The sequence below is a fragment of the Anas platyrhynchos genome, chromosome 33, assembly GCF_047663525.1.
Source record: "Anas platyrhynchos isolate ZD024472 breed Pekin duck chromosome 33, IASCAAS_PekinDuck_T2T, whole genome shotgun sequence".
Taxonomy (NCBI): domain Eukaryota; kingdom Metazoa; phylum Chordata; class Aves; order Anseriformes; family Anatidae; genus Anas; species Anas platyrhynchos.
Window position 1 is genome coordinate 5,831,586 of NC_092618.1, and position 27,999 is coordinate 5,859,584.

At 59.2% G+C, this 27,999-nt stretch overlaps 3 protein-coding genes across 3 annotated transcripts; 2 read left to right on the plus strand and 1 right to left on the minus strand.

Annotated features, from left to right (window-relative positions):
* Positions 1 to 951: 951 nt before the first annotated feature.
* Positions 952 to 10,952, plus strand: CLASRP (CLK4 associating serine/arginine rich protein). The gene is given in 21 exon segments (XM_072029977.1): positions 952 to 1,075; positions 2,400 to 2,497; positions 2,732 to 2,833; positions 3,794 to 3,873; positions 3,974 to 4,058; positions 4,137 to 4,282; positions 4,367 to 4,463; positions 4,561 to 4,639; positions 4,745 to 4,818; positions 4,938 to 4,979; positions 5,091 to 5,173; positions 5,176 to 5,256; positions 5,530 to 5,770; positions 7,463 to 7,642; positions 9,309 to 9,348; positions 9,857 to 9,917; positions 10,062 to 10,120; positions 10,213 to 10,259; positions 10,359 to 10,441; positions 10,731 to 10,755; positions 10,843 to 10,952. Coding segments are annotated over 21 exon segments (1,845 nt in total). The 5' UTR covers positions 952 to 976; the 3' UTR covers positions 10,886 to 10,952.
* Positions 10,948 to 13,925, minus strand: GEMIN7 (gem nuclear organelle associated protein 7; the record flags this gene model as incomplete). Its single annotated transcript, XM_072029930.1, has 2 exons — positions 10,948 to 12,474; positions 13,721 to 13,925. Coding segments are annotated over 2 exons (768 nt in total), but the record flags the coding sequence as incomplete, so codon positions are not given.
* Positions 13,918 to 27,870, plus strand: PPP1R37 (protein phosphatase 1 regulatory subunit 37). The gene is made up of 13 exons (XM_072029928.1): positions 13,918 to 14,299; positions 16,013 to 16,110; positions 16,535 to 16,580; positions 17,053 to 17,153; positions 19,324 to 19,443; positions 20,950 to 21,100; positions 21,518 to 21,673; positions 23,071 to 23,183; positions 23,502 to 23,643; positions 23,956 to 24,122; positions 25,257 to 26,010; positions 26,423 to 26,510; positions 26,959 to 27,870. Exons 1-12 carry the CDS (start codon positions 14,089 to 14,091, stop codon positions 26,503 to 26,505), a joined length of 2,142 nt encoding a protein of 713 aa, XP_071886029.1. The 5' UTR covers positions 13,918 to 14,088; the 3' UTR covers positions 26,506 to 26,510; positions 26,959 to 27,870.
* The last annotated feature ends 129 nt before the right edge of the window (positions 27,871 to 27,999 follow it).

The following is a 27,999-nucleotide window of genomic DNA, read 5'->3' on the forward strand; positions in this document are numbered from 1 at the left end:
CCGGGCCCCCCCCCGCCAAACCGCGGCCTCCCCGCCCCTCCCCCACCCCAACCGGCGGCTCCCCCCCCCCCCCCCCAAAAAAAACCGCCCCCTCCCCCCGAGAAGGGGGTCTCCCCAGTGCCCCCCCCCTAAAAAAAAAATCACCCCCCAATTCCCCCCTCCCCCCAGTCAGGGTCTTCCCATTCTGTTGGCCCCCGAAAAAAAAATAGGGTTTTCCAGTACCCCCCCCCCAAAAAAGATTGGGTTGTGCCCCCACCCCCCCAAAAAAAAAAGTTTGGGTGCTCCTCAGAATTTGGGCCCCCCCCCCCCAGAAAAGAAAATTGTGGGGGAGACCTGGGGTTTCCCTATCTCTCCTTCCCTAAATGCACCTCCCCCTGTTCCCTCTCCCCCTTCCCCCAAATAAATAAACGCCCCCCCCCCCCCAAAAAAAAACAAATTGGGTTCCCTCCCCCCCCCCCCCCCCCCCCCCGAAAAAAATTGGATGTGTCCTCCCCCAAACCTGGAGCCTCCCCATTCTCCTCCCCTAAACTCCCCCCTCTATTTCCCTACCCCCCCCCCCCCCCCCCCCAAAAAAAAAAAAAATTGGGGGTGCCCCCCCCCAAAAAATTGGGTGTCCTCCCCCACAAAAAATAAAATTTGGGTGCCCCCCCCCAAAAAATATTTGGGTGCCCCCCACAAACCTGCAGTGTCCCCATTCTCATCCCCTAAACTTCCCCCCTCATTTCCACACCCCCCCCCCCTAAAAAAAATTAATTTGGGTGCCCCCTCCCCCGAAAAACTTTGGGTGCCTCCCCCAAAAAATAGATACCCCCCAAACCCAGAGCCTCCCCATCCTCCCCTAAACCCCCCCCTCCCCATTTCCCAACCCCCCCCTTTAAATGACCCCCCCCCAATTAACCAACCGCCCCCCCCATACACCGGGGGTCTCCCCCCCAGGCGGGCCCCCCCCCCCGAGAGGGTCCCCCCCCCCGTCAGGATGTGGCACGAGGCGCGCAAGCACGAGCGCAAGCTGCGGGGGATGATGGTGGACTACAAGAAACGCGCCGAGCGCCGCCGGGAGTACTACGAGAAAATCGTGAGGGACCCCCCCGGGACACCCCCCCCCGGGACCCCAAAAGTCCTATGGGGTTGGGGGGTATGGGGGGGGGATATAAGGGGTTTTGGGCGGGGGTTGGGGGGGTCTTGGGGGAGATATAAGGGGGTTGACGGGGTGTTGGGGGGGATTTAAGGGCGTTTTGGGGGCGTTGGGGGGGATTTAAGGGGGCCTGGGGGGGGTTGGGGGGGATATAAGGGGTTTTGGGGGGGATTTAAGGGGGTTGGGGGGGATTTAAGGGGTTTTGGGGGGGGTTGGGGGCTTTGGGAGGGGGCTTGGGGGGATTTTGGGGGGATTTGGGGATTTTTTGGGGGGATTGGGGGAGTTGGGGAAGGAGTTTGGGGGATTTGGGGGGATTGAAAGGGGGCATTTGGGGAATTTGGGGGGTGTTGGGGGGATTTGGGAAGGGGTTTGGGGGGTTTTGGAGGGGGTTTGGGGGAATTTGGGGATTTTGGGGGGATTTGGGAGGGGGTTTGGGGGGTGTGGGGGGGTTGGGGGAAGGGATATAAGGGGGTTGGGGGGGGTATATCAGGGGTTTTGGGGGGGTTGGGGGGGGATATAAGAGGTTTTGGGGGGGATTTAAGAGGGGATGGGGGGGATATAAGGGGATATGGGGGGGTTGGGGGGGATATAAGGGGGCTGGGGGGGATATAAGGGGTTTTGGGGGGGCCGGGGGGATATAAGGTGATTGGGGGGGATATAGGGGAAATAGGGGAGGGTTGGGGGAGATTTGGGGGGGTTGGGAGGAGATTTGGGGGACATTTAGGGATTTTGGGGGGGTGTTGGGGGGGTTTGGGAGGGCGTTTGGGGGATTTAAGGGGGTTTGGGGGGAAGGAGGGAATATAAGGGGGTGGGGGCATATAAGGGGGTTGGGGGGTCATATTGGAAAGGGTTGGAGGTTTTTTGGGGGCGGGTGGAGGGGGAATTTAGGGATTTGGGGGGGTTGGGGAGGGGGGTTGGGGGGATTTGGGAGGGGGCTTGGGGGATTTGGGGAGGGTTGGGGGCTTGGGGATGGGGGTTTGGGGCATTTGGGGGGATTTGGGAGGGGTATTGGGGGATTTGGGGAAATATTGGGGGATTGGGAGGGGATTTGGGGGGGTTTGGGGGATTTGGGGGGGGGGGATCTCAGGCTTTGGGGCTGGGGGGGGCAGTTTGGGGGCAGCGCTGCCATTTTATTCTCAATTTTGGGGCAGAAAGGGGCAGATGAGCAACTTAGGGCCTGGCTGTGGGTTCCCCACCCCCCCGGCCTTGCCACAATCCCATTTTTTGACGTTTTCTCCCCATTTTTGCCCCCCCCCCCCCCCAGAAAAAGGACCCTGCCCAGTTCCTGCAGGTGCACGGCCGAGCCTGCAAGATCCACCTCGACTCCGCCGTCGCCCTCGCCGCCGAGAGCCCCGTCAACATGTCAGTGACACGGGGGGGGGCCCAAATCCTTCCTGGGGGGGTCCCCATTACCGGGGGGGGGCCCCAAACCCATCCCGGGGCCTCTCCGCCGCCCCATGGGGGGCGTTTGGCTTCTTCCCAGCCCTAAATCGGGGTGTTTTATCCCCCGGGGGGGGATTTTTTGTCCCGGGGGGCTTTTTTTTTTTTTCGGGGGGGGGGTTCAGGGTGCTGAGCCCCCCCCCCGTGTCCCTATAGGATGCCGTGGCAGGGGGACACCAATAATATGATCGATCGCTTCGACGTGCGGGCGCACCTGGATTACATCCCCATGTACACCCCCCCGCTGCTCAGCCCCGTGTAAGGCCCCGGGGGGGGGTCCGGGGGGGCTCAGGGGGGGCAGGGGGCTGGGGTAGCCCCCAGTTTGGGGGGCCCGGTATTAATGGGGTGAGCTGGAGAGTTGTGTAATGGGGGGGGGGGGGGAGGAAAAGGTCAGAATTGGGAAAAAATGGGGAAAGAATAGGGAAAAAATGGGGAAAAAAATAGGGAAAAAATAGGAAAAAAATGGAAAAAAATGGAAAAAAAAATAGGGGACAACTGGAAAAAAATGGAAAAAAAGGAGTAAGGACCTGGGGGGGGACACGCTGCGATGCTTGGAACGGGGACCAGCCCCGTTTTTTAGGGTTTTTAAGTGTTTTTTAAGGGTTTTTTTGAGAGTTTTTGAGTTTTTTTAAAAAAGTTGGTTTTTTTTGAGGGTTTTTAAGGTTTTATTTGAGGGTTTTTAAGGGGTTTTAAGTTTTTTTTTTAATTTTTTGAGAGTTTTTAGTTTTGTTTTGAGGGTTTTTAAGGTTTTTTTTTTGAGGGCTTTTAAGTGTTTGTTTTTGAGGGTTTTTAAGATTTTTTGTTTTGAGGGGTTTTAAGTATTTTTTGAGGATTTTTAAGTTTGTTTTTGAGAGGTTTTAAGGTTTTTTTTGAGGGCTTTTAAAGGTGTTTTTTTGAGGGTTTTAAGTTTGTTTTTTTGAGGGGTTTTAAGGTGTTTTTTTGAGCGGTTTTAAGGAGATTTAAGGTTTTGTAAGTTTGTTTTTGAGGGTTTTTAAGTTTCTTTTTGTTGTGTTTTAATTTTTTTTGAGAGTTTTTAAGGGGTTTTAATTTTTCTTTTTGTGAGGGTTTTAAAGTGGTTTTTTTTGAGTGTTTCTAAGGGTTTCTGAGGGTTTTTAAATTTGTTTGAGGGAATCCCACCCCAGCACCCATTTTTTTGGTCCCCGAGCCCCCAAAAGGGTGCAGCCCCCCCCACCCCAATGCCCTCCCCCAAGTTTCCAGCTCCCCCGAGCAGGAGTCGGACGAGAGGAAATGCAACTACGAGCGCTACCGGGGCCTGGTGCAGAACGACTTCGCGGGCAGTGAGTGTCCCGGGGGGGGCCCCCAATTCTGGGGGGGGGCTTACACGATGCGCCCCCCCCCCCCCCACACCACGCTGACCCCCCCCCGGTGCCGTTGCAGTCTCGGAGGAGCAGTGCCTCTACCAGATCTACATCGACGAGCTCTACGGGGGGCTGCAGAAACCCAACGAAGACGAGAAAAAAAAGTGAGGGGGGGGCAGAGGAAGGGGTGGGGGGCTCTTTTCTCCCTGGGGGCTGAATTAACCCCCCCCCCCCCACCTCAGGCTGGCGGAGAAGAAAGCCTCCATCGGCTACACCTACGAGGACAGCACCGTGGCCGAGCTGGAGAACTCCTTGGAGAAGCGGGGCGAGGAGGAAGACTCCGAGGAAGACAGCAACACGGACGAGGACGAAGTCATCCCCGATATCGGTAACGCCGCCCCGCGCCCCCCCGATTCATTATTTTTTTTGGGGGGGGGGCACTCTTTCGGCCCCCCCCCGTGCTCTGCCCCAGACGTGGAGGTGGACGTGGACGAGCTGAACCAGGAGCAGGTGGCCGACCTCAACAAGCAGGCGACCACCTACGGGATGGCTGACGGCGATTTCGTCAGGTAGGGGACCCCAAAAACGCCCCCCCCAATCCCCCAACCCCCCCCCCCCCGCCACGTGCACCCTCCTTGCTGAGGGTCTCTGCCCCCCCCGGGGAAGGATGCTGAGGAAGGACAAGGAGGAAGCCGAAGCCATTAAAAACGCCAAGGCGCTGGAAGAGGAGAAGGCCATGTATTCGGTGAGGGGGCTGCGGGGGGGGTCTGGGTGTTTTCGGGACCCCCAAAATTCCCGGGGTGGCCCCCACCGAGCCGTGCCCCCCCCCGAGCTCCGTTTTCCCCCCTAGGGCCGCCGCTCCCGCCGGCAGCGGAGGGAATTTCGGGAGAAACGCCTCAAAGGGCGGAAGATCAGCCCCCCGAGGTGAGCACCCACCACCCCCCCGCCCCCCCCGGCCCTTCCCCGTCCCCTAATAATTCCCCTAATTCCGCTAATTCCCCTAATTTACCTAATTCCTTCTTTTTTTGGTCTTTTCCCTGTAGCTACGCCCGCAGAGACAGCCCCACCTACGACCCTTACAAACGGTGAGCCCTAATTCACCCTTTGCGTTCGGGAGGGGGGCGATTTTTGGGGCGATTTTTGGGGCGATTTCCACCGCTTTTTTTTTTTTTTTTTTTTTTTTATTTATTTTTCAGCTCCCCTTCGGAATCCACTTCGGAATCCCGCTCCCGATCCCGCTCCCCTTCCCCGGGCCACGAGGAGAAGATCACTTTCATCACCAGTTCGGGGGCAGCGACGAGGAGGCAGCGGCCGCTCAAGCCGCCGCCGCCGCCCCCCCGGGCAAGCAGCGCTGCCCCCCGGGCAACCCCCCCGGGTCATAGCGCCTCGGCCCGGTCGGTAACCCCCCCGCACGCCCCCCCCCCCCCCAATTTTTTGCCCCCACGGGTTTGGGGTTTGAGGCTCCGCACCTCGCAGCCTCCCCCGGGGGGGTGAGAGGGAAGAGGGTGGATTGGATTTGGGTTGAAATTAAAGGGTTTTGGTGCTTTTAAAGAGCCGGGGAGGGAGCTGGGGTTGCGACGCCCCCCCCCCCAGCCCACGAACGGCTCGCTCTGTGTCCCCCCCCCCCCTTTCCAGGCGCCGCTCTTCGTCCTCCTCCTCCTCGCCCTCCTCCTCCTCGTCCTCCAGCTCCCGCTCCAGCTCCCCGCTCGCACCGGGCCCCCCCCCGCCGTTACCGCCGCTCCCGGTCCCGCCGCTACTCCCGGTCCCGCTCCCGCAGCCGCCGTATTCGGGGGGGGGCTCCCGGGACAGTCGTCGCCACCTCCCGCTCCTATTCCCCCGACCGGGGGTACCGCTACGGCTCCCGACGCCGCTCCAGGTGAGACCCCCCGGATGGGGACACCCCCCCCATGGTGGTGGTGTCCACCCCCTCTCTGGGCACACTTTGTGGGGTCTGGGGGGGTTGTTTTGGGGTGGGGGCGGTGTGGGGCTCGTTGTGCCCCCACAGAGGGGGAGCCCCCACGCATGGCGGCCTCTCCAGTGCAGCTTGGGCTCGTCCCTGGGGTCCCCAAATTGTCCCCTGGCTCCCCAGTTTGTCCCCGGGATCCCGGGTTGGTCATTGGGATCCCTAATTTGTCCCTAGGGTCCCCAGTTTGTCCCCGGGATCCCGGGTTTGTCCCCAGGGTCCCCAGTTTGTCCCCGGGATCCCGGGTTTGTCACTGGGATCCCCAATTTGTCCCCAGAATCCCCAATTTGTCCCCAGGATCCCCAATGTGTCACTGGGCTCCCAGATTTGTCCCCAGGATCCCAGGTTTATCATTGGGATCCCCAAATTGTTACCAGGAGCCTGGGTTTGTCCCTGGGATCCCCAATTTGTCCCCAGGATCCCAGGTTGGTCATTGGGATCCCTGATTTGTCCCCAGGAGCTCAGGTTTGTCCCCAGGGTCCCCAATTTGTCCCCGGGCGCTTGGGTTTGTCCCTGGAGTCCCCAGTTTGTCCCTGGGAGCTTGAGTTTGTCCCCAGAATCCCCAATTTGTCACCAGGATCCCCAATGTGTCACTGGGCTTCTAGGTTTGTCCCCAGGAGCCCCAAATTGTCCCCAGAAGCTTGAGTTTGTCCCCAGTTTTTCCCAGGTTTGTTCCCGGGATCTCCATTTTGTCACCAGGAGTTTGGGTTCGCCACCAGAGTTCACAGTTTGTCCCCAGGATCCCGGTTTTGTCATTGGGATCCCCAAGTCATCCCCAGTTTGGCCCCTGGATCTGTCCCCAGGATCTCGGGTTTGTCCCTGGGGTCCCCAGTTTGGCCCCAGGAGCTTGAGTTTGTCCCCAGGGTCCCTAATTTGCCACCAGGATCCCCAGTTTGTCACTGGGATCACGAATTTGTCACCAGGAGCTCAGGTTTGTCCCCAGGACCCCCAGTTTGCCACCAGGATCCCCAGTGTGTCCCTGGGCTCCCAGGTTTGTCCCCAGGGTCCCAGATTTATCATTGGGATCCCCAAATTGTCCCCAGGGTCCCTAATTTATCCCCAGGAGCTCCAGTTTGTTACCAGGAGCTTGGGTTTGTCCCCGGGGTCCCCAATGTGTCCCAGGGTCCCCAAATTGTCCCCAGGAGCCCGGTTTTGTCCCTGGGGTCCCCAATTTGTCCCTGGGAGCTTGAGTTTTCCGCAGGACCCCAGTGTGTCACTGGGATCCCCGGTTTGTCACTGGCTTGGGTTTGTCCCCAGGGTCCCCAATGTGTCTCTGGGATCCCCAATTTGTCCCCAGAATCCCAGGTTGGTCATTAGGATCCCTAATTTGTCCCCCAGGTCCCCAAATTGTCCCCAGGAGCCCGGGTTTGTCCCCGGGGTCCCCAATTTGTCCCCAGGATTATGGGTTTGTCCCCAAGCCCCATATTAGTGTCCCCAAACCCTCACCAAAACCCCAAAACCCCCCCTCCCATCCCCCACCTCGCCCCCTCTCCCCCCTCCCCACCCTCCTCCCTTCTCCCCCGACCCCGTTACCCCCTCACCTTTCAGGGGGGGCCCTTTTTCACCCCATAACCCCCCCTTTTTTGTTTTTGTCCCCCCCCCCAGGAGCCGATCCCGTTCCGGGAGCGCTGCCGGAGGGGGGGCCCGCTCGAGTCGCCGCTGGAGCAGCAGCAGCCGCAGCCCCAGCCCCTCGCCCAGCCCCAGCGCCTCCCGCTCGGCCTCGCCGCCCCGCGACAAGCCCCCGCGCCCCCCAGCCTCGCCGGCCGTGGGGGAGAAACTGAAAAAGTGAGCCCCCCCCCCTCCATTCTCTTCTAATTTTTATCAATTTTCATGTATTTGCTTCCTTTCCCCGTGCCGGGCTCCTCCCGTGCTCACCTGTCCTCTTTTATCCAAAATTTCCATCAATTTTTATTTATTTTCTTCCTTTCCCAAAATTTCCATCCATTTTTATTTATTTTCTTCCTTTCCCAAAATTTACATCAATTTTTATTTATTTTCTTCCCCTGTACTGGCCTGCACTCACCCTCCCTATTTTATCCTAAATTTATCTCAATTTTTACTTATTTTCTTCCTTTTCCTGTGCCAGGCTCCGCCTGCACTCACCCTCTATCTTTTATCCTAAATTTATATCAATTTTCATTTATTTTCTTCCTCTCCCAAAATTTACATCAATTTTTATTTATTTTCTTCCTTTCCCCATGCCAGGCTCCACCTGCACCCACCTCCCCTCTTTTATACAAAATTTATCTCAATTTTTATTTATTTTCTTCCTTCCCCTGTGCTGGCCTGCACTCAGCCTTCCTCTTTTATCCTAAATTTATATAAATTTTTATTTATTTCCTTCCTTTTCCCGTGCCGGGCTCCGCCTGCACCCACCCGCCCGCTTTTATCCAAAATTTCCATCAATTTTTATTTATTTTCTTCCTTTCCCTGTGCTGGGTTCCACCTGCATTCACCCTCTATCTTTTATCTTAAATTTATATCAATTTTCATTTATTTTCTTCCTTTCCCAAAATTTATATCAATTTTTATTTATTTTCTTCCCTCCCCATCCCAGGCTCTGCCTGTGCCCACCCACCCGCTTTTATTCAAAATTTACATCAATTTTTATTTATTTACATCAATTTTTATTTATTTTCTTCCTTCCCCTGTGCTGGCCTGCACTCAGCCTCCCTCTTTTATCCTAAATTTACATGAATTTTTATTTATTTTCTTCCTTTTCCCGTGCTGGGTTCCACCTGTGCCCACCCGCCCTCTTCTATCCAAAATTTACATCAATTTTTATTTATTTTCTTCCTTCCCCATGCCAGGCTCTGCCTGTGCTCGCCCTCCCTCCTTTATTTAGAATTTTTACTGATTTTTCATTTATTTTCTTTACTGCTATTCAAAATTTGTATTTACATTCATTTCTTTTATTTTTCCCCCATCCCAGGCTCCGCCTGTGCCCACCCGCCCTCTTTTATCCCAAATTTTGATTTATTTCCATTTATTTTCTTCCCCCCCCCCCCATCAGGCTCCGCCTGCACTCCCCTCCCTCCTTTATTTCAAATTTTCCTTTATTTTCATTTATTTTTCCCCTCCCCTGTGCCTGGCTTCACCTGTGTCCACCTCAATCTTTTATTGAAAATTTTGATTTCTTCTTGATTTATTTTCTTCCCTTCCCCCTGCCGGGCTCCACCTGTGCCCCCCGCCCTCCATATTTCAAATTTTCATTTTTTTTCATTTTTTTCATTTATTTTCATTTTTTTTCTTTTATTTTCATTTATTTTCATTTATTTTTCCCTCCCCTGCTATTTAAAATTCATATTTCTTTCTTTCCACCTCCCTCCTTGATCCCAAACCTTCATTTATTTCACTTTATTCCCTCCCCAGTGCCAGCCTCCACCCGCGCTCCCCCCGTGTTATTTTTTTTTGACTTTTTCCTTAATTTTCTTTATTTTCCCCCCCCCAGGGCTGACGCTGCTGCTGGTAAAGAGACAGGAGCTGCCAAAGTCAGTAAGAATTTAACCTCCCCTCCTTTATCCGCACCAAGCCGAGCAGACTTTAAGGGCTGGAGGAGGTGCGGGGCCGGCGCCCGGCCCCCCCCGCGCCCCTCCCTGGGGGGGGGAGGGTGGTGGGGACCCCCCCGGGCTGCCCCGGGGTCCCTGTGGGGCTCGGGGCTGTGCCCGGTGGTCCCTAAAAGGTTATTTTGGGGGGGGGATTTTGGCGGTGTCACCCTGTGGGGGGGTGGTCCCTGAGGAGTGGGGGCTGCGTTTGGCCCTGCTCGGCCCCCCCCCGGGGGGAAAAATTGGGGTGGGGGGGGATGCTCAGGGAGGAGGGGGGGCAAAAGGGGTGTGGGGGGGCCAAATGTCCCTGGGGGTGTTGGTGGCTCGGTAGGGGGCACGGATGGGGAGCTGGGGGGCTCGGGGTTGGGTTGGGGGGGGGATTGGGGGGGTCGGGGGGGCTGTCTGTGTCCCCGCGCCCCCCCCCGGCTCACACGCGGCCCCGCTTTGCTTGCAGCCCAAGCTGACGCCGCAGGAGAAGCTGAAGCTGCGCATGCAGAAGGCTCTGAACCGGCAGTGTAGGCACTAAAACCCCCCCTCAAAGCCCCCCCCCACCCCAAAATTGCCCTTTTCCACCCCCCCACCCCCAAAACCAACCCAAATCCCCCCCCCGAGCTCTCCTCCCCCCCCCTTTCTGAGCTCCCCCCTCTCTTCCCCCCCCGTTAAAGCCGACAAAAAGGCAGCGCAGGAGAAAATGCTGCAGCAGGAGCACGAGAGACAGGTGGGGGGGGGCATAAAGGGGCTGGGGGGGGGCACGGTTTGTCCTGGGGGGGCCCTTTTGGGGCTCAGGGCACGCTGGTTTCTCTCTTTCAGGAGCGGGAGGACGAGCTGCGGGCCATGGCGCGGAAGATCCGCATGAAGTAAAGCCCCCCCCTTGCTTCTTCCTCACGGGGGGGGGGCAAAATTGGGCGTAAATTGCCCAAATTCCTCGTTTTTTAACTTATTTTGCCCCCCCTCAGGGAGCGAGAGCGGCGCGAGAAGGAGCGGGAGGAGTGGGAGCGGCAGTACAGCCGGCAGAGCCGGTCCCCGTCCCCTCGTTACAGTGAGTGCCCCAAATTTTATTCTGGGGGGGGCCCAAATTTTTTTTGGGGGGCCCAAAATTTTGGGGAGGGACCCTAAAAAAAAATTTGAGGCCCTAAAATTTAAAAAAGGGGCGAGGGGAGGGCAGGGGGGTGCGGGGAAGGCAGCGCCCTCCTCCTGCAGCTCCTGGGGGGGGGATAAAGTGGGGGGGGGGAAACGGGGAGCAGAGGCTGATTTTGGGGGAAAAAAGGGTGGAAATGGGTCTGGGGGGGGTCCTGGTGCTGTCTCATCGCCCCCTTTTTGCCTTGCAGGCCGGGAGTACAGCTCCTCCAGGAGGTAGGTCCCCGTGTGGGGCTGGGGGGGTCCCGGGGGGGGGTCCTGGGGGGGCCAAGCCCCTTCTCAACCCCTTTCCCCCCCCCGCAGGCGTTCCCGGTCCCGCTCCCGGAGCCCCCACTACCGCCACTGAGGGGCTGCAGGGAGAGTTTGGTGTTAATAAAGGAAAAAATGTTTAAAATAAAAAACAATAAAAAGTGTCCCGGGGGTGCTGTTTATTTTTTTTTTGGGGGGGTTGGTTATTTTGAGGGGGGCCTGCGGCCGTTTTTGGGCTTATTTTGGGGAGGATTCTCTTGTTTTGGGGAGGCTCCGCTGCTGTGTTCAGTCCGGGAAGGGAGCACAAAATTTTGGGGAGGATTCCCTTGTTTTGGGGAGGTTCTGCTGCCATGTTCAGTCCTCGTTTTGAGCTGAAATTCCCTTATTTTGGGGAGGCTCCGCTGCAATTTTGGGTCCTCTCGTTTTGGGGAGGATTCCCTCATTTTAGAGAGGCTCTGCTGCTGTTTTCAAGAGGCAAGGGGAGCTCAAAATTTTGGGGAGAATTCCTTTATTCTGGGGCAGCCCCGCTGCTGTTTTCACTCCTCTTATTTTGGGGAGAATTCCTCTATTCTGGGGTCTCTCTGCTGCCGTTTTCACTCCCGTTTTGGGGCAGATTCCCTCATTCTGGGGTATCTCCGCCGCCATTTTCGCTCCTCTCATTTTGGGGCAAATTCCCTCGCTCCGGGGGTGCGGGGGGGGGCGGCATCTGCAGCCGCATCCAGTCCAGGAAGAGCTGGAGATTTTGGGGAGGATTCTCTTGTTTTGGGGAAGGCTCTGCTGCAATTTTCAGTCCTCTTGTTTTGGGGAGAATTTCCGTATTCTGTGCTGTTTCCAGGGGATATGGGGAGCTTGAAATTTTGGGGAGGATTCCCTCATTCTGGAGAGGCTCTGCTGCTGTTTTCAGTCCATGAGGGGAGCCCGAAATTTTGGGGAAGGTTTCTCATATTTCAAGAAAGGTCTCCTGCCGTTTTCACTCCTCTTATTTTGGGGAGGATTCTTTTCTTCTGGCGAGGCTCTGCTGCCGTTTTCAGTCCAGGAAGAGAGCTTGAAAATTTGGGGAGGATTCTCTTACTTTGAAGAAGGTCTCCTGCCATTTTCACTTTAATTTTGGGGAGAATTCCTTTTATTCTAGGACGGCCCAGCTGCTGCTTTCACTCCTACTTTGGGGCAGATTCCCTTGTTCCGGGGCCTCTCTGCTGCCGTTTTCACTCCCGTTTTGGGGCAGATTCCCTTGTTCTGGGTTCTTTCCGCCGCTATTTTCCCTCCTCTCATTTTGGGGCAAATCCCCTCGTTCCGGGGGGGCCGGGAGGGGCACCTCGAAGGCGTAGGCGATGATATCGGAGCAGCGCAGCAGCGCGGCCACCTGCAGCCCCAGGGGGGTGCACAGGGCGTCCACCTGGAAGGCGAGGGGGGGGGCGTCGGCGGCCGCCACCACGGCCCCCACCCGCCCCCCCTCGTGGAGGGTGAAGCTGACCGGGAGCCCCCGCATGGCCCCCAGGCTCCGCAGGTAACGGAGCCTCAGGGCCGCCCGCGCCGCCTGGGGGGGGGACGAGGTTTTTGGGTGCCCCCCCCCGGTCCCCAAAAGTGCCTGGAAGCGGGGGGAGGAGGGGCTGAAGCCCCTGCTGGAGCCCTCGGGGCCGCGAGGGAGGCGCAGGACGCTCACCGGGACCGCCATGGGGGTGGGGGCTGCGGGGGGGGGAAAAAAAGGGTCGTTAGGAGAAGGTAATTAACCCCCCCTCAGGGTAATTAAAGGTAGGGAACTGCCCCCCCCCCACAGCCTATGGGGAGCCGTGCTCATAATGCCCCATTGGCCCCTGCCTGTAGGGACCCCAAAAGCCCTCGGAGGTCCTAAAATTCTTCAGGGACCCCCCCCAGCGCCACCCCCCAAAACCTATGGATCACCCCCCCCAAAAAAACACCCCCCTCCTGAAGCCTCTGCCCCCTCCATCACCCCCCTCAAGCCCTCCCCCCTCTCCGTAACCCCCCCATGCCCCTCTCCAGCCCCCCCCAAAGACCTGTGACCCCCCCAAAACCCTCCTGAAGCCCCTGCCCCCCCGCTATCCCCCTGTGCCCCTCTCCAGACCCCCCCACAGCCCTGTGACCCCCCCAAACCCCTCCTGAAGCCTCTTCCCCCCCTCTAGACCCCCCCACTACCCCCCATGCCCCTTTCCAAACCTCCATGACCCCCCCAAACCCTTCCTGAAGCCCCTGCCCCCCAATTACCCCCCCAGTTACCCCCCATGTCCCTCTCCAGACCCCCCCAGCCCTCTGTGACCCCCCCAGCCCCCTCCTGAAGCCCCTGCCCCCCTTTATACCCTCCCCACGACCTCCCCCACGTCCCTCTCCACCCCCCAGCCCCCTGTGACCCCCCCAACCCCCCCATCCCTCCCCCACGACCTCAGCCCCCTCGGTGTCCCCCCCAGCCCCCTCCTGAAGCCCCTTACCCCCCCCCGGACCCTCCCCCAGTAACCACCCCGTGCCCCCCCCAGCCCCCTGTGCCCCCCCATCCCCTCCATCACCTCCCCCCCCCGACCCCCCCCCGAGGCCTTCCCCTCCCCCCCCGAGCCTCCCCCTGCCCTCAGCCCCCCCCAGCCCCCCTCCCATGACCTCTGCCCCCCCAAATCCCCCCTGAGGCCTCTGAGCCCCCCCATTCCGCCCCAAAATCCCCTAAAAACCCAAAAACTCCCCCAAAATCCCCCCCTCGTGCCCCCCCTCGTGCCCCCTCACGCCCCCCCCTCACGTTCCCGGGGTCTCCGCGCATGCGCGGCGCTTCCCGCCCGGAAGTGCGTCACCCTCCCCCCTACTCCCCCGCAGATTCGCCAAACGGCTCCGCGCCCCCCCCAATCCCCTCCCGGTTCCCGCCGCCTCCCCCCCCCGTTCCCATCCCCTCCCCCCCTCCCCGGTGCCCTCCGCCCCCCCCTCCATTTTTTACCCCTTCCCGGTGACGAAAGTGCTGTTGGTTCCCCCACACACACACTACAGCCGCCGATTCGCTTCCGCAGATTCGCCGCGCCGCTGCCCCCGCAGAAAAACAAAAAAAAATTACAAAAATTAAAACACCACGAAACGATTCGGAAACTCGACGCCTTCCCCCTTCTGGTGGTAAAAAGAAAAAAATATATTATTATTTTATTTTTTTATCGTGACGGCCCGGGGCTCCGTGACGAAAGTGCGGCGCTGAGGCCGCGGTGGCGGCGGCTCCGCTCCCGGTGCGCGGCGGCGGCTCCGGCCCGGCCCGGCCCGGCCCGGCCATGCCCCGCTGAGAGGCCCCGGCCCAGCCCCGGCCCCGGCCCCGCCACCATGGACGAGGCCCCGGTGCCGCCGCCGCCGCCGCTTCTCCCCCCCCTTCCTCCTCCTCCTCCTCCTCCTCCCGGCCCCGTTCCCGGTGAAGCGGGCCCCGAAGCGGCCCCCGAGGACGCGAGGCTGAGGCACGGGGCGAAGCGGGTGACGTTCCCGTCAGACGAGGACATCGTGTCCGGGGCTGTGGAGCCCAAGGATCCGTGGAGACACGGTAACGGGAGGCGGGGGGGGGACGGGGACGGGAGCCGGGGGGGAACGGGAACGGGATCGAAGAACGGGGAGCGGAGGGGAATGGGGCTGGGGGGGAGGAGGGGGCACCGGGAACCGGGGGTGAGCAACGGGAACCGGGAACCGGAGGGGAAACAGCCCCAGGGGTGAGGGGGGGGGGGACCTGGAATCGGTACCGGGAATCGGTACCGGGGGTGAGAGGGTGAGGGGGGGGGTGCCGGGAACCGGTGGGGAACCGGCCCCGGGGCTGAGCAACGGAGACCGGGAACCGGAGGGGAACCGGGGGTGAGCAACGGGGACCAGAGGTGAAATGGCCCTGGGGGTGAGGGGGGGGGGGACCGGGAATCGGTACCGGGAACCGGGTGAGGGGGGGGGCAGGAACCGGAGAGGAGATGGCTCCGGGGGTAGAGCAACGGGGACCGGGAACCGGAGGGGGAACGGGGCTGGGGTTGAGTGGGGGGGGACCGGGAACCAGCCCCGGGAGTGAGGGGGGGGCACCGGGAACCGGTCCCGGGGGTTGAGTGGGAGACTGGGAACCGGAGAGTTTTGGGTGCGTTTTGGGGGTTTTGGGTGCGATTTTTGGGGTTTGCGTGCTTTTGGACAGGTTTTGGGTGTGATTTTGGGGGGTTTGGGGTGTGATTTGGGAGGTTTTGGGTGCAGTTTTGGGGGGGTTTTCTGTGCGTTTTGGGGGTTTTGGGTGCCTTTTTGGGGGTTTTGCCTGCGTTTGGGGGGTTTTGCGTGCACGTTGGGAGGCTATGGGTGCCTTTTGGGGGGTTTGGGGTACATTTGTGGAGGTTTTGGGTGCGTTTTTGGGGGTTTAGTGTGCGTTTTGCGTGCCTTTTTGGGGGTTTTGCGTGTGTTTTGGGGGGGTTTGCGTGCGTTTTTGTTTTTTTGGGGGGAGTTTGCGTGTGTTTTGGGGGGGTTTATGTGCGTTTTTGGGGTTTTTGCGCACCCCCAGTGCTCGCAGGAGCCGGGAGGAGGGCGCTGGGGGAGCGGGGCCGTGGCTGGGCGCTGCCGCTCCCCTCGGCACCGCGATCATTTCCCTCCCTGCAGCTCAGGTTCCCAGCTCAGGTTGCAACGAGGCCACGAAATCGCCCCCAACCCCCCCCAAAACCCCCCCGTAACCCCCCCGCAGGGCCGGTGCCTGCGGTGTCGCGTGTGCTCTGCACCCCAGCTCAGTTTTCAGCCCCCGGGGGTTAAAAACCAGCCGAGGTTTTGGGGCAAGAAAGCTGGTTTTAGGTCCTGCGTGGCTGAGAGGCGCCGTGGGGGTGCGCAGTTCTCTGCCGTGGCTTGGGAAGGGGAAAAAAGGGTCAGGAAAAGGGGATAAAAACCCCAAAAAGAGCCAAAACGGAGCCAGAAGCTGCTGAGAGCTGGGCTTGCGCAGCCTGCAGCCCGGCAGGCTCGGGGCAGAGGGTTTTAGGGTGAAAAAGGAGAGGTTTGGGTTGGGTGGAAGGCAGAAATCGGTCGCGTTGAGGCCTGGATGGGGCCGCCCGGAGAAATTTTGGGTTCCCCTCGCTGGCGTTGGGTCGGATCCCGTGTGATGGGGAAACCGAGTCACGGAGCCTCGGGGGTGGGCAGTGAACATTTTTGGGGTAAAAATCCAACATGAGAGAGCCTAAAAACGAGGAATCTGAGGGGCTGGGGGGGGTGAGCAAGGGGGGGCTGCCCTCACGGGGCTCTTTTTCTTCTTTTTCAGCCCAAAACGTGACCGTGGACGAGATCGTGAGCGCCTACAAGCAAGCCTGCCAGAAGCTCAACTGCAAGCAGATCCCCAAACTGCTGAAGCAGATCCAGGTTTGGGCACCCCCGGGCCCTGCCCCTCGCCCAGAATTCTGTGGGATCGCCTCCAAACCCCCCTGCTCCCACCCCACAAAAGGCTCCCGGCCGGCTGCAGAGCGCCTAATTAGGCGAGGGAGCCTAATTAGCAGCAGCTTTCTGATTAATTCGTTGGCCCAGCGGTTTGGCCCTGGGATGTTTTTGGAATTAAAACATGCCCGTGCCTGCAGGGGGAGCGGGGCTGAGCCGGGTTTTGCCCCCCGGGCACCGAGGCCCGCTTCAAACCTCAGTCCTCAGGCACAAAGTGTAAAGATTTAGCTCTTTTTGGCATCAGAATTTACCCAATTTTCTGCGTTATCTCCTCATTCTGGTGCTGGAATCCCCCTCCCTTCCTCCCGCGTGCCAAACTCCTGCTTTTTGTTTTTTTTTTTTTTTTTTACAGGAATTCAAAGATCTGGCCCCCAGGATAGACTGCCTGGACCTGAAAGGTAACCCCTGCCACCAGGGGAATGAATTCTGCTGCTTTTTGGGCAAAATCAGGGGGGTTTTGGGGCCAGCTGGAGCCGGGCTCTGCTCCCCAGGGGACAAACACTCACTTGGGGTCTCTTTTTGAGCCTCCTGCTGCCCCCACACCAAGCACCCTCAGCCTCTCGTTCGGAAAACAGCCGCAGGAATCCCGGTTTGGGTGAAAAAACAGCATTCTGGTGGCTCAGGGCTGGCCAGGATGAGGGTTTTGGGGGCTCCCGTGCTGCTTTTTGGGTGGATTTCCACCTTTCCTGGTGCTGGAGCCTGCCCCAGGATGGGAGGTGAAGACAAATTCATTCCCACGTCTGGCATCGGGCTCTGAATTTGCCCCCAGCTGGGTTTTTGGGGGGGCTCAGGGAGGAGAAATTTGCCTTCGTGTGCACCCCAAAAGCTCCCAACCTCTTTTTTTTTTTATTTTGTTTCCCTGCCCCCCAGGGGAGAAGCTGGATTACAAGGCCTGCGAGGCCCTGGAGGAGATTTTCAAGCGGGTCCAGTTCAAAATCGTCGATTTGGAGCAAACGAGCCTGGATGAAGACGTAAGGCTCCTCGGTCCCAATTCCACAAAACCACAAAAAACCTTTTGGGGTTTTTGGCACTTTCTGGGCTCTGATCTTTGTGGGGTCCCCGTGCCTTTCCCCCTCATATTTACACCCTCGTTTGTTTCTGAGGGTGCAGCGTTCGCTGCTCCAAACCCAACCCTTTGAGCGTTCTGGGTGTAAAACCCAAGGAAATGGTTAAAAAGCCTTTTTTTGGGGCATCCCTGTGGCTGTCAGAGCTGTGCTCATCAAACAAAGCGGGGCAGAACCCACCACAGTGCCCGGTTTGTCCCCAGCTGCCTGCCCCCCGCCTGCCCTGCTCCTCTCAGCCCCCTGGCTCCCCGTGCCCTGTTTTTTTTTTTCCCCAAAATCAAAGTTTCTCCCCTTTTTTACCCTAAATCAAAGTTGGGTTTCTCCATCCCATCCCCCTGCCAGCTCTGGAGCATCCCCTCTCCTCGTGTCCTCCCCGTGCCATCCATCCCCATCCCACCCCACTGCGCTGCCGTGGCCCCTTGCTGCTTTTTTTCCCCTTTTTCCCCCTTTTTTTCCCCTTTTTCCCTCTTTTTTTCCCCCCCTGATTTTCAGCAAGGCCCCGTGGCATCAGCCCAGGAGAGGTTAAGGGGGGAATTCGTGGCTCTGGCTGCGCTCAGCATCGTTTTCCCCCTGACCCCCTCATGTCCCGGCATTTTGGTCCCCCGTGAGGTGCCCAGTGGGGCAGGAGGAGGCCGTTTCTGGGGACAGATGGAGCTGTTTTGGGGGACAGACGGTGCTGTGCCTCCCACCCAGCCTCATTACCTGGGACTGGGATCCCACAGAGTGCCCCAAGCTCATCCCATGCCTCTAGGAGGGCACCAGCAGGGTTTTTGCACCTTCCCTTCCAGCAGCACCCACGGGTGCCCGCGCGGGGCCGGATTTTGGCCCCTCTCCCTCCCTTTTATTCACCAGAGCGAGCCCCAAGCTCCTCCTGGCCGCGTGCTCCTCCGAACCCCGCTGCAGGAAAGATGAATTCCACCTCAGCTATGGTGTGGGAGGGAGGTTTGGGAGCCCAGCCCTCAGCAGGAGCTCGGCCAGGGCCAAAAATCACGCTCGGCCCCGTACCAAAAGGGCTGATTCACGCCGCCCCAGCCGGCCCCTGACTCACCCAGCGGCCAAAAAACGTGCCCAAATTCCCCTCGTGGCTTCCACCACGTTCCCCCAGGAGCTGTTCTCCTCCTGCTGCCCTTTTCCAGTCCTCCAGGTCCCTCTGCGTGTTTTAATTCCTGGAAACCTCGCAGCAAACACTTCGTGGCTCAGCCCCGCCACACGTTTCGGCTCGTCTCGCCCAAATGAGGCTCGTTATTCATTATGTAATTAAGCAAATTGGCCCCCTGCTGCTGCAGGCAGCTCCGGGGGCGCTGCACGGGCACAGGTCCTGCTCTGCCCGGCCCTTTCACTCCCAGCCTTGGCTTTTGGACAATTTTTTTACTGGTTTTGTTCAGAAATCACCCACTAAATGCAGCGTCACGCCTGGGGACCCCGCAGAAAAAGCCCTCGGGCAGGAATTTGTTTTGCCCCCTGGGGGGGACACAGTGGCCTCGGGCTGCCTGCAGGGGATCCCCCGGGAGCAATTTGGGACTTAATGCCCGAAAAGTTACCTGTGGGAGGCATCTGGAGGAGAGAGGGTGGTTCAAACCGAGCTGCTGGTGCCCCAGCGCAGCAAAACCACCTTGACCCCTTCTCCTCCAGACCTCTTTTACCCCTTCTCCTCCAAATTTTTTCCTCCAAACCTCCTTTCCCCCTTTTCCAAACCTCCTTTCCCCCTTCTCCAAGCCTCCTTGGAGAGAGGTTTGGAGAAGGGTTTCCCCTTCAAGGGTTGCCCCTCCAAGAGGAGCAACTGTGCCCTACAAAACCCCACAGCCCCTTGCTCCAAGGTGCTTGCGCCATTTCTGCCCGAAGGCAGCTTTGCCACCCCTGCTGCTTTCCAGCAGCACCAGCATTTGCAAAATAAGAGGGAAAAATTGAAAAATAAGGATAAAAACCAGGGTGCAGCACTGGGTGTTGCAAGCAGGGCCACAGCGATGTTCCACACACCCCTCCTGCGTGAGAGGAGGAGGCCTGGCCACAAATCGTTATTTTTTTTGACCTTTTATCCCCTTTTTATACCCATTTTCTCCACGCCTTCGTTCCTTAGGGCGCCTCGGCGCTGTTCGACATGATCGAGTACTACGAGTCGGCCACGCACCTCAACATCTCCTTCAACAAGCACATCGGCACGCGGGGCTGGCAGGCGGCTGCACACATGATGAGGAAGGTTCGTGCTCGCTCCCCTGCCCCCGTGGGCACAGGTTTTAAACACAAAAACCCCCCCCCGGGGGCTGCCCACGGAGCTTTACCCCTGGTTAGGGGCTGGCTCCAAGCGAAGTGGCCGTGGATGGAGCATGCAGGAAGAGCTGAGGTTCGTCAAATCCAAAAGTTTCCTCATCAGATCCAAAAGTTCTCCATCAAATTCACAAGTTTCCTCATCAAATTGAGGAATTCCTCATCGAATCCAAAAATTTCCTCTTCAAATCCAAAAGTTTTCCCTGTCAAATTCAAGTTTCCCCATCAAATCCAGAATTCCCTCATAAAATCCAAAAGTTTCCCCATCAAATCCAAAAGTTCTCCGTGAAATTCACAAGTTTCCTCATCAAATTCAGAAATTCCTCATCGAATCCAAAAAAGTCCTCTTCAAATCTAGAGGTCGTCCCTGTCAAATTCACAAGTTTCCTCATCAAATTCAGAAATTCCTCATTGAATCCAAATGTCCCTTGTCAAATCCAAGTTTCCCCATCAAATCCAGAATTCCCTCATCGAATCCAAAAGTTTCCTCGTCAGATCCAAAAGTTCTTCGTCAAATTCACAAGTTTCCTCACCAAATCCAGGAATTCCTCATAGAATCCAAAAATTTCCTCTTCAAATCCAAAAGACTTCCCCATCAAATCCAAAAGTCCTGTGTCAAATCCAAGTTTCCCCATCAAATCCAGAATTCCCTCATCAAATACAAAAGTCCCCCATCAAATTCAGAAATTCCTCATCAAATCCAAAAGTCCCCTGTCAAATCCAAATGTCCCTTGTCAAATCCAAAAGTTCCTCGTCAAATTCAAGTTTCCCCATCAAATCCAGAATTCCCCCATCAAATCCAAAAGTTTCCCCATCAAATCCATAAGTTCCCCGTCAAATTCAAAAGTTTCCTCATCAAATTCAGAAATTCCTCATCGAATCCAAAAGTTTCGCCATCAAATCCAAAAGTTCCTCGTGGGGAAAACAGCCGTGGCCTCCCCGAAATATTGGCTCGTTTTTGTAAACCCAAGCAAAACCCGAGTTTGTCCAGGCTCGTCCTTGGATGCAGGGGAGATCCGGGTTTAGGGCCTCTGGGGGAGTTTAGGAAGGGGATAAAGCTCCTAATGGGAAGGGGGGGCTGGTGGCAAGACCCCCCCCAGCTCCTCTCCTGCTGCTTTTGTGCTCTGCCCCTCGCCAAAAAGCGGCCGGCGGAGCTGCAGAGGGGATGGGCTCAGCCCCTGGGGCAGCTCGTGGCCACGTGGAGGGGCGTGAAGGGGCAAAAAGCCCTAAAAAAGCCCTAAAAGTGACAGGTACAGAGCCAGAAATGATCAATAATGGGGCTGTGGGGGTGGCTGTGCCAAAATCAGGTCCGGCTGCGGGTCCCGTGCCCGGCGGGATCCCTCCCAGCACCGTGCCAGCTTCTCGGGGTGCTCCCTCCTGGCTCCTCGCCCCGTGGGGTGCCCCAAAAATTGTGATTTTGGGGCTTTTTTCCCCCCAGACCAACTGCCTGCAGTACCTGGACGCCCGCAACACCCCCCTGCTGGACCACTCGGCCCCCTTCGTGGCCCGCGCCCTGCGCATCAGCAGCAGCCTGGTGGTGCTGCACCTGGAGAACGCCAGCCTCTCGGGGCGCCCCCTCATGCTGCTGGGTGAGTGGAGACCCCCCCCCAAAAAAAAAACAACCCGGGGACCCCACTAAGGGTGCAGGGAGGAGGGTGGAGGCCAGTGCCCGGTCGTTAAGCTAATGAATTAGGAGTCAGTCACCCGGCTTAAGCTGACGGAGGCGTCGTGATGGCAGGGCAACGTTTTTTGGGCTTTAATTGCTCGTTAGGGCAGCCCGACTGGGATAACGACCGCGGGCGCACGTGCGGCTGGCGCTGACCCCCCCGGAAAGCCACCAAACGGTGCCAAGGGGGGGAATTCTTCAAGGTTTTTAGCCCTCGCTCAGCTGCACGGGGTGCGAGCGCCTCTCGCCTCTTGCCTGCGGTGATTTTGGGGGGGATAAAGTGATTTTTGGAGTGTTTTTTACCCGCTAAATGTGAGCCCCCCCTGTTTTCTGCCGTCAGCCACGGCGCTGAAGATGAACATGAACCTGCGCGAGCTCTACCTGGCCGACAACAAGCTGAACGGGCTGCAGGACTCGGCGCAGCTCGGCAACCTCCTGAAGTTCAACTGCTACATCCAGATCCTCGACCTGAGGAACAACCACATCCTCGACTCAGGTCAGGCTCCCTCTGCCTCTGCGGAGCAATTTGGGGGATTTGGCCGCATGCAAGGAGGAAGGAAAACCCCCAGGTTGTGGCTTGGGGGAGAAAAAAGAAGAGGATTGCCCTTCCCTGCCCGATTTCTCACCAGGCTGCGGCCATTTGGGTGCTTTGTGGCAGCTTTTTGGGGTGAAACGAAGCAAAAAGACGCCGAGGTGGTGTCCCTCGTGCCAAGGGTCCTGACCCTGCTCCCTGCTGTGAGCCACAGCCACACGGGAGAGATCTGTCTGCACCACCAGGCTCTGCCCTTCCCCAATTCCCCGTGATCTCACCCCAAATTTAACCCTGCGTGCTTCCAACCCCCCAAAAAAGGCATAACCACGACAAACGCAGGGCTCCGAGCAGCTTAAACCTTCGGGAAGGGTCAAAACCCAGCGGGGCACGTGAGGCTCCTGGCGCCTCCGGGTGGTTTTCCTCCAGCTCCGAGCTGGTTTTTCTCCTCTCCATCCCACTCACCGCGGCCTTGCGGGGCGGCCAGCTCTGCTACCAAAACACAAATTACGAAACGCCCCCACCCCGGGCTCCGACAGCAGCTAATTCGGGGTGTGGGCACCTCCCGGCGGCGCCATCACCGCTCCGGCCTCGGCGCGTGGCCCTGGTGGGCATGGAAGCAGCCCCAGCCTGCCTGGCTCGGCGCTGGGGTGGACGCCCGTGCATCCGGACGGGTCCCACCCTAAAGTGCAAATATTAATTTGCCAGCTGGCACGGCCCCGTGCGTCTCTGGGCACTGAATAATCCCCAGCAGCGCCAGGCTCGACGCGTCCGGCGTCACCCGCGAGGTGTTGCTGCGGGCTCCTGCCCCTTGATCCGACGTGCTTATCAAAATAAATTTGTTTACAGCCACGGGAAGCGGCTCGGGGACAAGCAGAGGCCAGCCAGCCTTACTCATCGCCCCGTGGGCTGCCTCTTCCTGCGTTTCTCCCATCCCCGTGCGGGCGCGGGGGGCAAATCCCAGCCCCCTGCTCCGGCCCCGTGCCCTCCAAGCTCCATTCTGTGCGTTTTTTGCCCCATTTTTGAGGCTGGCACTGATTTAATGCGTACACCGAGAGGTTGTTGCCTGCCTGGGTGTTTCACCCAGCCCGAGGCTCAGAAGTGCTCCCTTCCCGGGATGTGGGGCACAAATTCCCCCCCGTGCCCACGTCCCCCTCTGCACAGGGGGGAATTTCACATCCCCCTCTGCACGGGGATTTCAGCCCCATTATCCCCCCTGGGGGTCTCCCAGCCCCACGGAGCGAAGCGCAAAGCCATAAAATCTCCGATAAAACCCGCTGGTGTCGGGGTGGTGCAACCGGGGGGGCTGGACCACCTCGGAAAACCCCAAATCCTGACCCCCCCCAATTTTGTCGTTCCTCCAGGCTTGGCGTACATCTGCGAGGGGCTGAAGGAGCAGCGCCGAGGGCTGGTCACCCTGGTGCTGTGGAACAACCAGCTGACTCACTCGGGCATGGCGTACCTGGGCATGACGCTGGTGAGCGCGGCTCCCTCGCCCTCGCCCCCCCCCCGTGCCCCCTTTTCCTACATCCCACCGCCTCGCCGTGTCTCCCACACGTCCCTTTTTACCCCCCTCCAAACCCTGCAGCTTGGGGACGGAGCCCAAAATTGAAATTTCCCCCCCCTCAGCTTCGGGACGGAGCCCAAAATTGAAATTTCCCCCCCTTCAGCTTCAGGACGGAGCCCAAAATTAAAATTTCCCCCCCCTCAGCTTCGGGACGGAGCCCAAAATTGAAATTTCCCCCCCTTCAGCTTCAGGACGGAGCCCAAAATTAAAATTTTTCCCCCTCCACAGCCTCACACCCAGAGCCTGGAGACCCTAAACCTGGGCCACAACCCCATTGGCAACGAGGGGGTCCGAAACCTAAAAAACGGCCTCATCGGGAACCGCTCCGTGCTGCGCCTCGGCTTGGCCTCCACCAAGCTGACCTGCGAAGGTGAGCCTTTTTCCAAGGAGAACACCTCGGTTTTGCCCCAAAAAAGCCTTTTTTTGGGGTCTGGCAGAGGCAAGGTGAGCCTTTTTTTCAAGGAGAACACCTCGGTTTTGCCCCAAAAAAGGCTTTTTTTGGGGTCTGGCAGAGGCAACCCTACCCCTGGGGTGTCCTCTCCTCACTGGTGGCCACCGTGTCCCCCCCAGGAGCCCTCCTTCCAGGAGATCGCCTCGGTTTTGCCCCAAAAACGCCTTTTTTGGGGGTCTGGCAGAGGAAACCCTACCCCGGGGGTGTCCCCTCACCCGTGTCCCCCCCCAGGTGCCGTGGCGGTGGCCGAATTCATCGCGGAGAGCCCGCGGCTGCTGCGCCTCGACCTGCGGGAGAACGAGATCAAAACGGGGGGGCTGATGGCGCTGTCGCTGGCCCTCAAGGTCAACCACTCGCTGCTGCGCCTCGACCTGGACCGCGAGCCCAAAAAGGAGTCCGTAAGTCCCCAAAAATTGGTCTTCGTTACCCCCAGGACCCCTTATCTCAGCCCCAATTGACCCCAGGGACCCCCAGCTCCCCCAGAACCCCCTATTTGCCCTCCCAGTTGCCCCCAGGACCCCTTACCTCAGCCCTAATTGCCCCCATGACCCTTTCTCTGAGCCCCAATTGCCCCCAGCCCCCCCCCCCAGCTCCCCCAGGACCCCCTATTTGCCCTCCCAGTCGCCCCCAGCACCTTACCAGCTCCCCAGTTGCCCCCAGCCCCCCCCAGCTTCCCCATTTACCCTCCCCATTGCCCTCAGGACCCCTTATCTCAGCCCCAATTACCCCCAGAGCCCCCTATTTACCCTCCCAGTTGCCCCCAGGACCCCTTACCTCAGCCCTAATTGCCCCCAGGACCCCTTCTCTGAGCCCCAATTGCCCCCAGGGTCCCCTATTTACCCTCCCAGCACCCCTTATCTCAGCCCCAGTTGCCCCCAATAGCCCCCCATTTCCCCTCCCAGTCACCCCCAGCACCTTACCAGCTCCCCAGTTGCCCCCAGCCCCCCCCCCAGCTCCCCCAGGACCCCCTATTTACCCTCCCCATTGCCCCCAGGACCCCTTCTCTCAGCCCCAATTGCCCCCAGGGTCCCCTATTTGCCCTACCAGTCACTCCCAGCACCTTACCAACTCCCCAATTGCCCCCATGGCCCCCCAGCTTCCCCAGGGCCCCCAATTTATCCTCCCAATTGCCCCCAGCACCCCCTCTCTGAGCCCCAATTGCCCCCAGGGCCACCAGGGTCCCCTATTTGCCCTCCCAGTTCCCCCCAGGACCCCTTATCTCAGCCCCAATTGCCCCCAGGACCCTCTATTTACCCTCCCAATTGCCCCCAGCCCCCCCCAGCTCCCCCAGGACCCCCTATTTACCCTCCCAGTTGCCCCCAGCACCCCTTACCTCAGCCCCAATTGCCCCCAGGGTCCCCTATTTACCCTCCCAGCACCCCTTATCTCAGCCCTAATTGCCCCCAACAGGAGACAGGAACGGCGATGGCTTTGAGGAGAAACCCCCACCCTCCGGGAGCTGAATTTTGGGGCAAAAACGCTTCCAACCAAACATTTCTCCCACCACCAACCCCTTCCTCTCCCTGCCGCAGGTGAAAAGTTTCATCGAGACGCAGAAGGCTCTGCTGGCCGAGATCCAGAACGGCTGCAAGCGCAACTTCATCCTGGCCAAAGAGCAGGAGGAGAAGGAGCAGAAGCTGCAGCAGTCGGCCTCCATGCCCGAAATCACCGTCACCGAGGCCCTGGAGGAGGAAGGCCCCGGGGAGGATGAGGAGGATGAGGAGGAGGAGGGTGAGGAGGCCGGGGAGGGCCCCGTGTCCTCGGAGAACGGCGCCGCGGAGCCGGCGGAGGACGGCGCCGGAGCCACGGACTCCGACTCGGACACGGATGAGGATGAGGAGGACGCGGGGTTGGCGACAAAGGACTTGAGCCGAGCGCGGGGACAAAATGATTCCGGTGGCACCGCCACCACCACCGCGGTGTCCCCGCAGCAGGCGGGGACCCCCCCCGCGTCCCCCCAGGGGAACGAGCGGAGGATTTCGGTCTCCAGCCCGGGGCGAGGCCACAAAATCTTCGTGGTGACGCGCGTGGAGAGCCTGCCGGAGCGGCGGGAGGCCACGGACGGCCCCGCCGCCAAACCCCCCGAGCCCCCCCCGGCCCCGACGCCGGCCTCGGGGTCCCCAAAACGGGCCAACGGGGGGGCTCCGAGCCCCGAGGAGCTCGGCAGCCCCCTGCCCTGCGAGGGCCAGGCCCTCCCCAACGGGCTGAAGACGGATTTCGCGCGGGCGCTGCCCGACGCCTCTCCAGAGGGCGATGGGAAAGCGGGGAGCTGCGCGGCCGAGCACGGTAAGACCCCCCTAAACGCCCCCCGGGGGGGGTCCCGAGCCCTTTTCCCTGCCCCGGGGTCCTTCAGATCGCCCGCTGTGAGCCGCAGAGGGTTTTTTTTCCATGGGAATTCGGAGCCTGCTGCACCGCTGCCCTTCGGAGCCCGGCAGGGCTTTGAAATTCCTTTGAAATCCGTTTAATGAGGCGCGTGGAGAGGCCGAAATTAAGGAAATTAAGGATGGCTGCGGGGAGGCTCCGAAATTAAGGATGGCTGCAGGGAGGCTCCAAGCTCAGAGCCTCCCGGGCACGTTCAGCAGCGCGGAGCCGTCCCTTGATGTGGTTTCACGGGGGGGGGACGGGGACAGGGAGGGGGACAGGGAGGGGGGCAGCTCCTCGCTGGGCGCCCCCCGGACCCCCGGCCCTTTTCTTCCAGAGCTGAATTGCTCCAAGAACGAGAAGGAACTGGAGGAGCTGCTCCTAGAGGCCAGCCAGGACACCGGGCAGGAGCCGCTGTGACGCAGGTGAGGGGGGGGCTGGGGGGGTCAGGGTCCGGCCCCCAAGGGAACGGGGGCACGAGATGGGGGGCCCAAAGGAGCTGGGGGGTCCCAAAAAAGGAGCTGGGGGTTCCTAAGGAGCTGGGGGGTCCCAAATGAGCTGGGGGGGTCCCAAACGATTTGGGAGTCCCAAAAAAGGAGCTGGGGGGTCCCAAAAAAGGAGCTGGGGGTCCCAAACAAGCTGGGGGTTTCTAAGGAGCTGGGGGGTCCCAAAGGAGCTTGGGGGGTCCTAATTGAGCTGGGGGGGTCCCAAAGGAGCTGGGGGTTCCCATACAAGCTGGGGGATCCCAAATGATCTGGGGGTCCCAAACAATCTGGGGGGTTCCTAACGAGCTGGGGGGATCCCTAATGAGCTGGGGGGGTCCCAAACAAGCTGTGGGGGTCCCAAATCACCGCTCCCCCCCCTCTCTTTCAGACCCCGTGTCCGGGAGGCTGCGGCCGGCGCCCGCGTGGCTTCGTTCTCTTCCCGCTCCGCACGATCCCGAACCTCGGGCTCCAGGACGAGGGGCGCTTCCCCCCCCGCGCCCCCCACCCCCGCTGCCGCTTCCCCCCCCTCCCGGCCGCTCTCCCCGCTCCTTCCCCGGGGCAGAGCCCGCAGCGGGGCCGGGGGGGGGGCACCGGCCGCACACTACAGGGCCCTGGGGACGCCGTCACCCACGGAGGAGCCCGTGCCACCCGACGAGCTGCCCAGGACAGGCTGCCTCCGCAGCCAGAATGGTTATTTATTTTAAAAATTCCTCTTTTTTTTTTGTTTTTTTGTTTTATTTTCCGGTTTTGTTTCGTTTTTGGTATCTATTTATCGTGAGCTGCAAAGAACCGGGTGGGGATGTAGAGGACGGGGTAGAATTTAATTCCTCCTAGGCTAACCTTGCAACCTCTCTGAGCTGCTCCTGGCCTGCAAAAAAAAAAAAACACAAAAAACTGCTGGAAAATGGGAAAAAAAAAAAGAAAAAACACACAAAAATAGGGCACTGCTCGCGGCCGTGGGGAGAGGAGCGGGGTCGCCGCGTCCCTGCCCCTGCCCTCCTCGCGCCGGGAGCGGCGCTGGCTTTTCTCAGGGGCCGGCGGGGGGGGGAACGCGCGCGGGGCTTGGATAATTATAATTATTATTATTATTTTTTTTTCTGAAAAGTGCAATAAATCTATCAGGGAGCCGAGGGCGCGGGCCGGGGTGGGCATCGCGTGCCCGGGCTTTGGGGGGGGGGGGGGGGAGCTGCGCGGTAACACTAAGCCCGGGGGGCCGGCGGGCGCTTGGCTCGCGTTGGTTTCTTTCCGTCGTGTATTTTTGTTAACACTGTTTTCTATTAAACGAGAACCGCATTCGTCACCCCCGCCTGCTGCCTCCGGATCGGGGCCAAATCCGCCCGTTTTGGGGTTTTTCTGGGGGGTGAAATGGGGTGAGGTGGGAGAGGAACGCGCACAAAGCCTGGGGCTTCACCCTCGTGTGCCAGGGGTG

Excerpts from the sequence above, each read along its gene's own strand:
- PPP1R37 (XM_072029928.1), top strand. The coding sequence starts at position 14,089 with ATGGACGAGGCCCCGGTGCCGCCGCCGCCGCCGCTTCTCCCCCCCCTT. Across the intron at positions 16,111-16,534 it reads AACTGCTGAAGCAGATCCAG|GAATTCAAAGATCTGGCCCC; the intron begins GTTTGGGCACCC and ends TTTTTTTTACAG. Across the intron at positions 26,011-26,422 it reads GAGCTGCGCGGCCGAGCACG|AGCTGAATTGCTCCAAGAAC; the intron begins GTAAGACCCCCC and ends CTTTTCTTCCAG.